General features: G+C 36.6%; 1 protein-coding gene across 1 annotated transcript in view; it reads right to left on the bottom strand.

Moving 5' to 3' along the window:
* The window catches only part of KIAA0586 (KIAA0586 ortholog), a 106,044-nt gene that overhangs the window by 46,539 nt on the left and 42,990 nt on the right, over nucleotides 1-16,515 (bottom strand). Inside the window, 6 exon segments of the mRNA XM_078053760.1 lie at nucleotides 1,052-1,186; nucleotides 6,147-6,223; nucleotides 7,405-7,661; nucleotides 8,188-8,407; nucleotides 9,170-9,329; nucleotides 12,096-12,295. Of these exon segments, the coding sequence (XP_077909886.1) occupies nucleotides 1,052-1,186; nucleotides 6,147-6,223; nucleotides 7,405-7,661; nucleotides 8,188-8,407; nucleotides 9,170-9,329; nucleotides 12,096-12,295 (1,049 nt within the window).

Genomic DNA, 16,515 nt, shown 5'->3' with positions numbered 1-16,515 from the left:
AGAAAAGGAATGTTTTGAAATTAATATAAAACCTTTGGAGACTCTTAGGCAAAGATTAGAACGACAGCAGATACACTTTCCCTAGAAAATAATTAGGAATATTTCACAGTGTCTCTATTACTTTGCCACTACCATATAAAATGTTATGTAATAAATAGTACCTTCTCTATTATGAATCAATTTTCTAGGGTGCTTGTAATTGCTGAGCTATTTAACACCTTACTACTCTATGATTCTACTGAAGCCTTAGCTTGCCTACTCACAAAATGCTCTCATATTCGTAAGTATCACTGATCTTGGCAACAACCCAGACTGCAGGCACTGCTGCCCCAGAGTAAGAGTAACATCAGGGAGCACAAAAGCCCATCTGGGATGAAAAGTTGCAGGTGAAACCGGATCAGGATTCATTCCCCTCTTCCCCTCCAAACACCAGGACTGGATTATAAAACCTCCATATTCCTTCCTAAGTATCTTACCTTGTGACCTCCTCGCCTCTACAGTACCCAAGCCTTTCCATGGCTTAAAAGGTTCTTTATGATCATCTAGTTCAACCAACTTCTCCAGACTTTTCTCTTTATCTAAAGTGCTAGTCACACTGAGATATTCAACACTTTCTAAATATTTTGATCAGTTATCAACTATAGAGTAATTGTTAGGCCCTTTTCTCCCTACAGGACTGTAAGTTTCCTAAGGGTAGGGTCCTGTCTCCTCCATCTTTGTACCTTTTCCAAGGTTGTGTCTGGCATATAGTAGATATTCAGTAAATGGCTGAAGAAAGAAAGAATGAATGATCCTCACAAATCATTTAAAAGTGCTTCAGTTTTTTCAGTTTTTTTCAACTGTAGAACAAGAGGGCTGGAACAGATGGCCTAAATTCCTTTCAGCTGTAAAACTCTAGAGCTCTGATTTCAGGTTAAAGTTACTATAAGGTTGACCCCTGAATAAGCTGAAGAATTAGCATGCTTTCACTAAAAGTAGGAATATTTTTGTTATTTTTTCTGTATTTAGATCAAACCAAAAGAAAACAAAAATCATTAAGGTTAATAAGTACCTCTGAATGATAGACTGCTTGCTGTGAAACCAAGAAGTCCTGGTTCTGTTTAGCAAGAAGAGAAAGAATTGCATCTGCTTGAATTTTTTTATGGGGCATCCTAATTACTTGTCCTTCGCTGGGAGGATCATCTTCCTGAATGAAATATAAAGACAATTAACATAACAAAATTCTACGAAACAACTGCATTTTTCTTGACTTGTGATTAATGAAACATAGCAGCCATCATGAAAATGGTCATATTAGCACTTTGTGGAAAGAAGGTGGACACTATTTTCATCTAGTTCTCATTTCCATTTGACTGTACTAACAACTCTTTAGTTTGCCTCAAATAGAAACAACACTATAAAATAATTTGCTTACACTTAAACTGGACATTTATTATAATAAACATGAAAATTGGATCCTCTGTCCCAAGTGATTGAGTTATAAGGATTCATAAATGTTTTATGTAGGGCCATCAGGTTTTTAGCTCACACAGTTTCCTGCTTCATATTTATGCAGCACCCAAAGCAACACCAGTTGTTAGTGATGGGGGCAGAGCACCGGGGGGATGCTGAAACCTGGACCACAGGCAAAAATGAAAAAGTGCAGAAATGTGTTAAGGCACCTATAGACCTCGGATTGTCCCTTTGCCTTTCGGCTGACCTTTGGTACTTGGCTAGGGAGCAGGTACTGCAACCCTCCCTGGAGGACCCAGACTAGGCTTCTTGGTACTTCAAATAAGACCTATCCCAAAGATGAAGGACAGTGTGGGCTCAGAGTCAGAGAAACTGGATTCCCTTGTAAATACAACTATTAACAAGATTTCTAATTCCATCAGTAGTATGTTTCACTTAGTATTTTACTAAGTAATTTACTTACTATTTTACTAGTAATGAAACAAAGTTTATTAATTCTAGATTACTGTAAGTCTTTATCCCCCAGCTGTATATAGATAAATGCCTATTGGTGACATGACTTCAAGTTGTTCTTGGATTTTCAAAATTGTACTTCTGCACTTGACTTCATTATGAATTTGTAGCATATCTGGAGCACCTGGATGGCTCAGTGGGTTAAGCCTCTGCCTTCAGCTCAGGTCATGATCCCAGGGTCTTGGGATCATCACAGAGTGCTCCCTGCTCAGCGGGGAGTCTGCTTCTCCCTCTCCCCACCCCTCACCCCCGCTCTTGCTCTCTCCCTTTCTCTCTCTCTCTCTCAAATGAATACAAAAAAAAAAAAGAATTTGTAGCATATTTGCTTTAGGCTTAGCAAAAACATTAGAGTTCAGTTTCAAACGAAGAAAAAAAGATATTATCATTTAGTCCCATTTTGGTTTGGCTATTACTTTAAACAAACACTGTAAACTTAAACATGCTCTGGTACCATGATAAAGTTCTAAGAATGGGTAAAAACGCCATAATGACATATTAAGTAAACCAAATGTTAGTTTAATGCTTCTCTGAAAATAAAGACACCTCATTTTGCCTTCCCCACATATTATTTCATAAAGTGATTTCCACTCTCTTCATAATGGACTCAATTACTTGCAATAGATAATTACTGTTAGAGAAGTAATTGTTCCATTAAAAACTTACAAAAAAATCTCCTTAATGCATTATTTTATACCCCTGTATACAGTAAAGCAAATTGTTTTTAACAAATTTTGTTACTTGGATATATTAATTTCCAGATTCAGCATCTTTATACAATTAACATCCTTAATAACATAAAGATGCTACCTAGCCTCCAAAGCTGCTTGTGAACTTGAGAAATGCTCCACCACACACACCCAGCCCCTTGTAACTTAAGCTTTAGGATTCAGATAGCCCCAATTAGAACTCAAAATGTACAATTATTAGCTTAAAATGAAAAGGTATCATGTATCTATGTAAAAAGAGTTGTGTATCTGTCACTGAATAGCTATGTGACATGGACAAGTCATTTAACCTCACTCAACTTCATCTGTAAAATGAGATGTCACATATAACAAAGGACGCACATGAGAACACTGGGAACTTTTTCAAAATATACAGGTCTAGGCCTCTAACTGGCCACACACGTGCACACCATACAACTCTCATGACCTACCAAATCCATCTATCAGAGGATGGAACCAGCATGCATATTTTTTAAAACCTCCCCCAGTGAATTTAATATACAGTCGTAGTTTACATCACTTCAAGTGGTTGCTTTACAGGAACTTCTAGCATTATGATTATAAAGGGACAGAAGGACGTGACTTTTCAAAAATAGACCAATCTCTCTGTTTTCATCATGATCATGTATAATGATACCAATGGAAAGATAATAATGCCACCAGACTTTACTTTCAGATTTACCCAACACCTTGAAACTATTAAAACATGGACAAAGTACATGAAAAAATTGCATTTCAAGACGTGGGACATCAGGTAACAAAAGCCGGTGATCCCTGAAAGATGGAAACGAATCGGGAGAGCCCTGTGACTGCTCCAGCTCACTGGAGTTTCCAGGCTGGAGTTTCCAGGCTGCGGCACAGGAGGGAGAATGCAGGCAGAGCTCAGCGGCCCCCTGAACTGAGAAGACGGAGCTGAAATTCCAAGAAGCCAAGACAGCTAGAGTTCGTAAGACAGGCTCCCAGAAAAGCGAAAGCTGCACAGGGAGAGAACTCTGGAGACCTGCAGAGGGTCCCCTTTGAGCACTGAACACTGATCAGCACATGCATGTGAGGTAACCACATGAGGCTGGACAAAGGACTGGCTCCAACAGTGTCCAGGTGTACACAGGCTGGAATAATAGCTCTTCCTACCGGGTGGGCTGGAAGACCACATTTAATGAGGCATTGGCTGGAAGGGTCTTGCCTCCACAATAGGGAACAAATAGCCCTAGAGTGAGTACTGCTCTGGTCTTGCCTCATGAATCTTTAAAGCAAGACTCAAAAGGGTAAAACTGTCTTTAGGCGATTTAATCATATGCTTACGCAAAGCCCAAAACTCTTTGCAGATTCCTGTAATTCCTGTAAAATATAACTCCTATAAAACATAGGTGCAAAAGCCAACACAAAATTTTAGTATATGTGCTGCCGAAGCGAGCACCCAAAACAAAATTTTAGCAGATCAAATTAAACAGCTTTTCTTAAAAAGTTTACCATATATCTACCACATATCTATCCATTCCACTCCTAGGTATTTGCCCAAGAGAAATGAAAGCATATGTCCACATAAAACTTGTACACAAATGTTCATAGTTGCTTTGTGACAGCCAAAACTGGAATAAACCTAAATGTCCACTGGCAGGTGAATAGACAAATTGTGGTACATCCATACAACACATTACTACACAGCAATAAAAAGGAACAAACTATGATACACACTACAACACAGATGAATCTCAAAATAATTATGCTGAGGGGCGCCTGGGTGGCTCAGTCGTTAAGCGTCTGCCTTCGGCTCAGGTCATGGTCCCAGGATCCTGGGATCGAGCCCCGCATCGGGCTCCCTGCTCGGGGGGAGGCCTGCTTCTCCCTCTACCACTCCCCTCGCTTGTGTTCCCTCTCTCGCTATGTCTCTCTCTGTCAAATAAATAAATAAAATCTTTAAAAAAAAAAAAATCATGCTGAGTTAAAGCAACCAGGAAAAAAAAAAGAATATATACCATGTGATTCCATTTCTGTTATTTTGGAAAATGCAAACTAACTATAGCTACAGAAAGTAGACCAGCAGTGTGGTAGATATGTGGGGGATGAGAGGACTGATAAGATATGAGGAGGAGGGATTATAAAAGGGCACGAGGAAACTTTGGGGAGTGATAGATGATGGTATGTTCATTATCTTGATTGTAGTAATGGCTTTACAGATATATACATATGTCAAAAATTATCAAACTTTTAAAAAAAGAGCAACAATAACAGTAATGCTTAGCAAAGGCTATAGATAAATGTAGAAGAAAGTTGAGTACAACTACCTTCCCTTGCTTAGGTGGTTAAAAATATATATAAAAAGTAAAGATTTCTATTCCTTAGTAGTATTTCAAAAGAAAATTCCTATTATCATTTCTATATGATATTTATATGTAGATATGTAATAATTGATTGTATATATATTGTAATACTAATTGATATTACACATATTATAAAAATTATATATAATTTAAATATAAACATATATATATATATATATATATATATTTTTTTTTTTTTTTTTTTTAAGTAGGTTTCATGCCTAGCATGGAGCCCAATGTGGGGCTTGAACTTATAACCCTGAGATCAAGACCTGAGCTGAGATCAAGAGTTGGCCACTTAACCAACTGAGCCACCCAGGCACCCCTATAATAATATATATATATATATATATATATATATATATATATATATATTCTTAAAGATTTATTTATTTATTTGAGAGAGAGAGCAAGCAAGAAAGAGAGTGAGGGGAGGGGCAGAGGGGGACAGAGGAGAGAGAGAGAGACACAGAGAGAGAGAGAGAGAATATCCTCAAGCAGACTTCCCACTGGGTGCAGAGCCCAACATGGGGCTCCATCCCAGGACCCTGAGATCATGACCTGAGCCAAAATCAAGAGTCAGGTGCTTAACCAACTGAGCCACCCAGGAGCCCCTGTAATCATGTTTTTAAATGCCAACTTTTTCTTCCATAGAGCTAGGTAATAACTAGGAAGTGCTGGTACTACTGTGTCCTATTTCAGTTTCTTTTTCTTATGCCAATAAATTCAATTATTTTTAGCACAAAGAATTATAACCTGATTAGGGAAAAATAACAAGTATATCATAAGAGAGCAAGTTTAAACGGATAAAGCCCTGTCTGAAATATTATAAAGGCACTATACCCATATGACAATTTGCATTGAGCTAGATTTTCATTACATAATTACATTAACTGTGTACTTTTCAAGTACTGGAGCCACAGAGGTTAATAATTTTCTTTTCATTCTCACAATTATAATGAAATGTGCAAATATGATAATGAAATGTGCAAGAAGCCTTAAATTCCTTCATGGATATTTTATTAAATTTTATACCTGTAACTCAAATATCTGAGAAAAAACCCTGATCAATGGCAACAAATTCATCAAAACATTCTTTGTGTCAGAATTCAATATGGAGCCAATAATTTCTTACCATTTCAAGGGCATCATGCAGAGTACTGGATAAGCTATCATTTAGGTTCATCAAATATAGTCCTTCATCTCCTAAAACTAGAAATTACATTATAAAAATTTAGAAAACAGAAGAAACATAAATTTCGTAAACAATCTTACCATAAAGCCATAGAACATTACATTTGACCATACAATAAAAATACTGTTCATAAATAATTCACAAGCTACTCAATCTCACCAGTTTTTTTAAAAGTACATTTTATAACAAAGATGAGATTTTTGTTTTACCTATCAGCTGTCAGAAATTTAAAAAAAACTATAGATATCAAGGTAACTATGAAATTGAGAAAGAGGCACTCCTAAATACTACTGATGTAATTAAAAACTGCTTAAAATTAAAAACTGGTTAACCTTTCTAAAGAGCATGTTGGCAATGTATCACTATTTTAAAGGTGCATATTCTTTTTTTTTTTTAAAGATTTTATTTATTTATTTGACAGAGAGAGACACGGTGAGAGAGGGAACACAAGCAGGGGGAGTGGGAGATGGAGAAGCAGGCTTCCCGATGAGCAGGGAGACCGATGTGGGGCTCGATCCCAGGACCCTGGGATCATGACCTGAGCCGAAGGCAGATGCTTAACGACTGAGCCACCCAGGCGCCCCTTAAAGGTGCATATTCTGATTCAGCAAGTCCACTTCTAGGAATGTATTCTAAGGAATTAATCAGATAGGTGCACAAAGTGTGTGTGTGTAAGAATGGTCATTGGAGGGGTTATTTTTTACGAATAGTATGGAAATATTGAAAGCAATCTACATGCCAACCACTATGGCATTGTTTTAATAGACTACACACAACTTAAAAAAATGAAGTACAGCTATATGTATTGATAAAAAAGATGTCCACAATATGTTATTAGGTAAAAAAATTCAGGCTTCAAAACAACATATATAGTATGATCCTATTTTTAAAGGTAAAAGTACACACACACACACACACACACACACACGTATTTAGGTATCTACATATGCATAGAAAGAAACAGACTGGAAGGGTATACCCCAAACTATTAAGAGTGATATTATTTCTGGAAGGTGAGATTTATGAGCAAGATTTTACTTTCTGAAGTTAAGGCACAGAAAAGTTACCTTGCAGAGTCCATATTCTTTCTATTATATCATGTTTAATCTTGAAAATTAAGTAAAAACACTAGACATAGAAAAGTATTAGAAATTATCATAATGTAACCAGTGAAATCAATTGATACAAGTTAACTTACTCTTGGGAGCCACTCTTTGACCACAGTTAAATAAAATCTCTCCTTCAGAGATGGGTCTATCTAAAGTCTCGGTTTCCGTGACAGTAGCGCTCAAGGTGCTCTCCGTTGTTGATGAATCAGAAGCTGGCATCTGTGTGGGGGAAGGGGCCTTGGTGCCAGGAGGAAGTCGCGTAAATGGAACCGGAGGTTCTGGAGGTGCAGGCTGAGCAGGGAAATCCACGCTCTCAGGTTCTTCATCCTTGGCCACAGACATTACACTAAGAAGAAAAAGACATATTTTGAACTTATTAGGTCACTGAAGGCCTATATTAATTTTTATATTTTAAAAACCTGATTCAAAGGTCTCCTTTAGCAAAGTGTTTCTATAATCTGCACTACTATAATTACCAAGATTTATTTTTCCAAAATTGTTTTCATGCTTTAATCATAGACCATCTTGAAAGTTCTACCATCTCTAAAATAAATCTGCACAGTAATATAAAAGTTAACTGATCAGTGTAAATGAAGATTCACTCTGAGGAGAAATCATTTTCTATTTTACTAACAATATTATAACAATACATATTTTAATCTGTTTCACAAAAAATGTTTTAAAAAAGAATTGAAGGCATAAGTAAATCTGGTAAAAATTTTAAAAACTTAAAGTTTATGAAACTTCTTTCTACTAAAGTATAAAATAGCTTGTGGTTTATAAAGCTTCATCATTTCTGATGTTTTCAATGGATCCTTTGTGTCAACTTAAGATGAAATGCAGTTTCTGAAAGTGAATATGTTATCATTTACATAGCTCTTGGGTGAAGTTCTTCTTGAAGAGAGTTAGGATTCTCTTCTTCCAGTGGCAGGTCTCCATCACTCCATGGCTTAGGAAGCTCTGGGTCTGCCAGCTTCAATTTATCGATGGAAATCTCTGACAAAGTTGGGGAAAAAGCTGCTGCAGGAGGAGGTGTCGTAGTAGGGGTAACCGCTGGAGTATTAACAAGTGTGATGGCAGGCGTATCACTTCCTAAAGATTTTTTGTTTAAAAAGAAATTTAAAAAGTCAATAAACAACTCCATAGGAAGGCAAGATATGTTGCTTCAGGAATTTCTTAACATTTTGGTGTACAAATAATGGCAATAATCATTAATAATAATAATAATAATGGCCATTAATGGGAAAATTCCCAAATTAATTTAGTAAAGTATAAGAAAATAATCTTGAAAAGACCTATCACTTTTACACTGCCATGAACTTAAAAGTAGTCTTTTTTAAAAAATATTTTATTTATTTATTGGAGAGAGAGAGCACGAGTGGGGTAAGGGGCAGAGAGAGAAGCAGACTCCCCACTGAGCAGGGAGCCCGATGCAGGACCCTGGCTGGGATCATGACCTGAGCTGAAGGCAGACGCTTAACCGACTGAGCCAACCAGGCACCCCTGAACTTAAAAGTAGTCTAAGTGTGTATTAGATCCTATACTTTTTTAACTGTTTTTTTTTTAAGATGTTTTATTTTTTTAAGTAACCTCTAAGCCCAATGTGGGGCTCAAACTTATAACCCTGAGATCAAGAGTCGCATGCTCTACTAACTGAGGCAGTCAGGTACCCCTAGATCATATACTTTAAAAAGTGGCAACCAATTTCTTAGTTTCCTTGCAAGAAAAAATGATTTATTAAAACCTAATAAGCAAAAGGTATGTGCATATTAATCTATAAAACATAAAATAAACCATGTAATCTTATATAATAGTTATTAGATAAAAACTGATGTACAGAAATAAGGTTTCTACCTTTTTCAGCAAGTATTTCTTTTGCAGGAATAGCTAAATCATGATCTGAATTACAGGGAGAAGAATCTGGAGTTTTTACTAACACAAGCTCCTTAGGAGGTGATGAAGGTGAGTGAGGAGGAGTTGGCTGTGGGGTAGCCACTGGGGTACATACTCTTGCCTAAAATAAATAAAACAAGATATCAATAATCACCCAAGATATTATAATCACCCAAATAAAGATAATGTAAAACAATGAAATGAGCTCATTCAGAGATTACAGAGAATTTAAATGAATGGGGAAGAAACGGAGCCCTACCTTGAACTTCTAGCTGTTAGTTTCAAGACTAGCCCGCAGAAACCCTCAGGCTATTGAAATAGCTCTGCCTCTGAAGTAGACCCCAAAGAAATCTAAGGCTCTCTCTTCTAATATAGAGAGGAAGATACAGTGAATATACAGCTGAAGATCAAATGCAAACACAAGCTGGGTAGGCCATGTAACAGAAAGGAAGTATTTTAACTGACAAGATATCAAAGAGCAGCCTTTTAGCACAAAAGAACAGAGCTTGTAAAAAGCAATGGAAAGATAAGAAAAAGCGGGGGGGGGATGAAATGAAGACAATATGGAGATGGAAAGGACTGAGGAAGGAAAAAGTAAACACTTTAAAATGGATTTGTAAAATAGATAATTATTCAAATTCAAAAAGGTACAAAAGAAAGATAGTGCGAATTAAGTCTCCTTTCCTGGCCATATCCTATCTACCTAATTCCCTTCCCTAGAGTCATCAAACATAATTTCATATGTGTATAGATTATCTGTGGGATAACTTCCTAAAAGTGGGACTGCTTGGTTAAAGGGTTAATTGTATTTTTAATTTGAATACATACTGTCAAATTTCCCTCTGCAGGGTTATATTATTGTACAGTAACCACAAGAAGGTATGTGAATTCCCTTTTCCCCAAGGTTTTCTACACAATGTCATTATCAAACTTCTGGTGTTTTACCAATCTAGTAAGTAAAAATGAGGTTTCAGTGATTTTTTTTCCTTATTATCAGTGATACTAACCATCTTTTTATATGTATATGGGCCATTTGTATTTCTTTTGTGTGTGTGAACTGTCTAGACATGTCTTTTACCTATTTTTTTAAATACATTGTCTTTTTTCTTCTCATTCTAAAACATCTGTATACAGGAGGGTAATTAGCCTTTATTTTGATTATGAGTTGAAAATTGATATGCAATTTTAAAACCATGAAGCATATTAGAAATTCTATGGCACTGCTTAATAATTAGCATATTCTCAGCCTTTATTTCTTTCCTCTTGACTACATAAAACAACAGCATAAGAGCACTGTTTTCAAATACAATGCTACTGACCATCATCATGAGAGAATTTGAAGGTATTCTAACTAGTATTGGTAATGGATAATGATGATAAACAATTAGTTATTGAGTACCAAATTCCAGGCACTAGATGAAGCTCTTTTCATTCATCATCTCACTATATTTTCCACAATATCTTGGCTAAGATGATAACAGTATCATAAAGATGGCAATTCTCTCCAAATTAAACCAATCAAAATCGGATCAATTCCCATAAAAATCCTCAAAAAATCTTTCATGGCACTTGAAAACTAAATTGTAATATATATTTGGAAGATCAAAGGACCAAGAAAAGTCATGACAATTCTGAAGATAATGAACAATATGGCAGTGGGGAAAGGGAGCTTGCCCTCCCAGATACTCAGTAAGCAGATTTTGGTAAAGTCCTGGTTATTTAAACTCTATGTATTTTCTCTATTATACATATGAAACTAAAGCAACAGAGCGGAGGGTTCAAATTCAGATCTTCCCAACTCCCAAGTCTATGCTCTTAACAACTGTATATACTGCCTATTTATACTGAATTTTTTACATTTTCTCATTCAATCACCCTCATGAGAGTATATGCAGTATATGGGCAGAAAACATACCAACGTTAATTAGCACAGAGAAAGCCATAACCCTGACAACATCTGCACCGCATGCATGACCAATTAGCTAAAAAAGCACAGACCAAAACTATGTACCTAATCTCTGGCACACTAATCACATCATGCCAATTACATTATACCAATCTCTATAAAATTCAAATATGTAACTTTGTTTATACCTCAAATGAGGTAGTTTAAATGTTTCACCCATATAAAATGATGCCCTCATGATCTATAGAATCAGAAGTGACTACAAAGTTTTAAACATCTGGTAGTAGTATAGAGTCTATTTTGGTTTTGTATAATTCCCCGTTCCTATAATAGGTTAGAAACCATTTAGCATAGTAACAGTGATGAAACAAACAACAAAAGTGCCTAAAATATATTTTCTTTTGAAGATTAAAAATAGCAGTTTATATAATAACCCAAAGTAATGTGTGAACATTGGCTATATCTTGAATTTTAAAAAAATCTATAAAGGATATTTTTTGAACAAAAGGGAAATTCGAATATGGACTCTATATTACATAGTACTAACATATCAATGTTAAATTTCTTCAGGATTATAATGATGGCATTTTGATTATGTAATAAAGTATCTTGTTCTTAGGAGATACTGCTGCTTTCAGAAGTGAAATGTCATAATATCTGCAACTTCCAAATGATTTTTAAAGAATATATAACATATAAAGACATAAAATACGTCAAAAGTTATCAATTGGTAAATATTAGATAAAGGGTATACAGACATTCATTGTATTATACTTTCAACTTTTCTATAGATTTAAAAGTTAAATGCTGGGGAAAATACTACTATAATATCATAGCAACAACAACAAAAAAATCAATCTCCACCACAAAGTATGATCTTATTGTGATACCTAATTTAAAATTTGTCCATCTTACTGTTTTTTAATAAATGTATCAAAAATTCCCCAGGACTCCAAGTCATGAAAGGAGAGTCACTCCTACCGGCAAGTATGTGTTGCTTGCTGAAACATCCCCAGAAACACTTGTAGCGACAGGACCTTGCTTCTTTGCTTCTCTGTCACCCAGCATGACAGCAATGGTCTCAGCAAGAGCCTCGTTCACAAAATGGCTAATCATGTCTGAATTCACAGGAACCCCAGCATCAACAAAAAGCTGGAGGGCACCATTGCTAGTTCCTTCCACTAAAAAAAAAAAAGAAAAGAAAATGAAAGAATTTCAGAATAAGTGTGCAAGAAACATGCCTGCAATCCAAATCTTAATTCTTAAAATTTTAGAGATGCAAACATATGTGTATGATAACTCACATAATGAGCACCCTCTTTAACAAACCAAAAAGGGGAGGAAAACACCCAGATGAAAACTTTACTTACATGGCCTCTTCCCTACCACTTCAGAATTTAGTGATAAAAAGGACTTGTATCCACATCAAATGTTCTCATCTGAAAACAACCCACATTTTCAAGAACAGGGCAACAGGAAACCCTATGATAGATCTTGGTCAAAACACAAAGACACAGGGGCGCCTGGGTGGCTCAGTCGGTTGAGTGCTCAGGTCATGGTCCCAGGGTCCTGGGATCCAGCCCAGAGTTGGGCAACCTGCCCAGTGGGGAGCCTGCTTCTCCTCTGCCTCTCCCCCTGACTCGTGCTCTCTCACTCGCTCTCTCTCTCTCTCTCTCAAATAAATAAAAATCTTTTAAATAAATAAATAAATAACAAAACACAAAGACCCAATGACTGTGGGGGATTTTAGAGAAATAATAGCTGCTTCATAAATGAAGACAAACCTTCCTTCCTTCCTTCCAGTTGCAGATACATCAGTTATTAACACTACAGGCTAATCCTACTCAAACTTTTATAGTAGTTTATGCTTGACATTGGAAGCTATATAGGTATATTAATAATTCAAATGGGTTATAATTTTTACTTGTATGAATGTACATAAAATTGAGTAAAACTTCCCTAACAGACTTCACTAGACTTAAAGTGGGCTGTATTTCTAAAGCTCTGTGTGGAAAACATGTAAACGATGATCAATACAATCTGATGCAGACATAACCTCTCTAAGGAGTATTCCTTAATTAGTACAACTAAGGTAGCAAGATCCAGAATTCCCTAAAAGTGGTTACAGGTGTCTTGAGATCACCTGTTGAGGGATAAGTAACAGCAATTTACTCTGAAGTTACCATAGCAAACACTATCAAACGTCAAATTTGTATTTGACAGTATATGTAGATACGTCTCCTTTTCAGTTCTTATAATTTATTGTTTCAGCATGATCAGAAATTAGAACATTTCTGTTATAAAGGCCAAAAAGCCCTACCCAGATATAGGCAAAACAAAAGCAAACACACATGCCTTTAAATAGAAGAGAATAGGATCTAAATGTCCAATTTGGAAATTTTAAGATTTTCACTCAGGAAAACATAAATTTCCTCATAACTTTGTTGATCATTTCTTCCCTTCCTTCCAAAAGTGCTGAAAGAAATCCTGGGGTGGTAGCAGTGGAGGAGGCATTCAAGTTATACTAAACAGGAAGAATTAACTGAATGCAACAATAAATTGTATGGAGTGAGGGTACAGGCTATGGCCGGGTGGAGATGAGGAAAAATAAAGAAAAGAAAATAGAACAAATAATAACTCCAAAGCTTTGGCGATTGGGCACTTGGAAAATTCTGATATTAATGTAAACAGAAACAAAGAAAGGGCAGGTGGGGCTAGAAAAACTTTGGACATGTCAAGTTTGGGATGCCAGTGGAGCATCAAGTAGAATATTCATCAACAGACAGAACTGCAAGTTTGCAGCCTAGATGTGTGGTTTAGGGGTGAGCAACTGAACAGGAAAAAAAAAAATGATGATGAAATAAAGTCCTAAAGAAATCAAAAAGATAGCAGAAACAACAACAGAATGGATTCTAAGAAACCAAAATGAGTAGGACATTTTAAGAATTAGAGGTGGTTGGGACGCCTGGGTGGCTCAGTCGTTAAGCGTCTGCCTTCGGCTCAGGTCATGATCCCAGGGTCCTGGTATGGAGCCCCACATCGGGCTCCCTGCTCCGCGGGAAGCCTGTTTCTCCCTCTCCCTCTGCCTCTGCTTGTGTTCCCTCTCTCGCTGTCTCTCTCTCTCTCTGTCAAATAAATAAATAAAATCTTAAAAAAAAAAAGAATTAGAGGTGGTCAACAGCACCCATGCTAGACCCATGAGGGAAGATAAGGATTTGGAAAAAAAGGTTATTCTTGACAACCAAATTCTGTGAGAGAGGAGTTTCATTAGGGAAAGGGCAGAAAGCTCCATAAGGACTAAAGAGAAAGTGGGCAATGAGAAAGTATAAGCCATAAATATAGGCTCTGAAGTCTAGGATTTGGGCAGTTAAAAGATAGTCTATGGAGGAAGAAAAGTAGGTAATTCTGGACTGGAGAGAAAGCAAAAAAATAGAGGTAATGATACATAGGAATGTTTTAAAAAGAAGAAAAAGGGATGCCTGGGTGGCTCAGTCAGTTAGGCGTCTGACTTTGGCTCAGGTCATGATCTCAGGGTCCTGGGATAGAACCCCTCATCAAGCCCTGCATCAGGCCCCTTGTCCAGCTCTGCTCTCAGTGGGGAGTCTGCCTGTTCCTCTCCTTCTCCCTCTGCCCCTCCACCTGGTCATGCTTAGGCACACACTCTCTCTCTCTAATATATAAATAAAATCTTAAAAAAAGAACAAATTTGGAGAACTTACACAATCCAATTTCAAGACTTATTTTTATTTATTTATTTTAAAGATTTTATTTACTTATTTGACAGAAAGAGACAGTGAGAGAGGGAACAAAAGCAGGGGGAGTGGGAGACGGAGAAGCAGGCTTCCTGCTGAGCAGGGAGCCCGATGCGATGCGGGGCTCCATCCCAGGACCCTGGGATCATGACCTGAGCTGAAGGCAGACGCTTAACGACTGAGCCACCCAGGTGCCCCAAGACTTATTTTTAAATTACAATAATGTGGTATTGACATAAAAACAGACTTACTGATCAAGGGACAGAAAAAAAGCCCAGAAACAGATTCATACATATTTAGCCAACTGATTTTCAACAACAGTGTCAAAACAATTCATTGGGAGAAAGGATAATCTTTTCAAGAAATAATGCTAGAACAATGGATATCTATATACTAAAAAAAAACTTCGTATATGGTGTAAAGTAGGGATCAAAGTTAACTCAACATGTACCATAGACCTAAATGCAGTCTGAAGCCATACATCATCTAGAAGAAAACATAGGAGAAAAGCTTAATGATTTTGAGAATCATAAATAATATGCCAAAAAACACAAACTATAAAAGGAAAATTGATAAATTAAAATTCATGAAAATTAACCTTTTGGTTTTCTTTTTCTTTTTTTTTTTTTAAAGATTTTATTTATTTTTTTATTTGAGAGAGAGCAAGAGTGAGAGAGCACAAGCAGGGGGAGCCGCAGAGAGAGCAGCAGAGGGAGAAGGAGAAGCAGACTTCCCACTGAGCAGGGAGTCTGACGCAGGGCTTGATCCCAGGACCCTGGGATCATAACCAGAGCCAAAGCAGAAACTTAACCGACTGAGCCACCCAGGTGCCCCAACCTTCTGGTTTTCAAAAGATAATGCTGAGAAAATAAAAAGGCAAGACACAAACTAGGAGAACCTATTTGCAAAATATATCCAATAAAGGACTTGTATCCAGAATAAATAAAGAACTTTTACAACTCAGTAATAGGAAGACACAAACCTCAATTTAAAAATGGGCAAAAGATTTAAAAGGACATTTCACCAAAGTAAGTGTACAGGTGGCAAATAAGCACATGAAAAAAATATACATTAGTCATTAGGGAAATGCAAATAATGAGATATCTCTACACGCTTACAGAATGTCTATAATTAAAAACACTGACAACACCAAGTGCTGGTGAGGATGTAGAGCAACTGGAGTTCTCATGCACTGCTGGCTGGGAATGCAAAATAGAACAGCCTCAAAATATTTAGCAGTTTCTTATAAAGTTAAACACCTATTTACCATATGACCAAGAGAACTTAAAAGATGTGTCTAAAAGATATGCTTGGAAATATCCATATCATAGCTTTATTTACAATAGCCCCAAATGAAAAGACTACAAATTTCCATCAACTGGCAACTGTGTTAACAAATTATGATAGATCCATACAATGTAATATTACTACATGCATAAAACATGATTGTCAAAGCCATATGCTAAATAAAGGCAGACACAAAAGGCTACATATTATACGACTACATATATATAAAATTCTAGTAAAGGCAAAAATACAGTAATAGAAAGCAGATCAGTGGCTGTTAGTGCCCAGTAGGCATGGGACTACAAAGTGGCATGAACGAACTTGTTGGAACAATGGAATTGTTTTTCTCTATCATGATTATG

Source organism: Halichoerus grypus, chromosome 8, assembly GCF_964656455.1.
Source record: "Halichoerus grypus chromosome 8, mHalGry1.hap1.1, whole genome shotgun sequence".
Taxonomy (NCBI): Eukaryota; Metazoa; Chordata; class Mammalia; order Carnivora; family Phocidae; genus Halichoerus; species Halichoerus grypus.
Note: the sequence above shows the minus strand (reverse complement) of the source record. Positions and strands in the feature narration are given on the sequence as shown.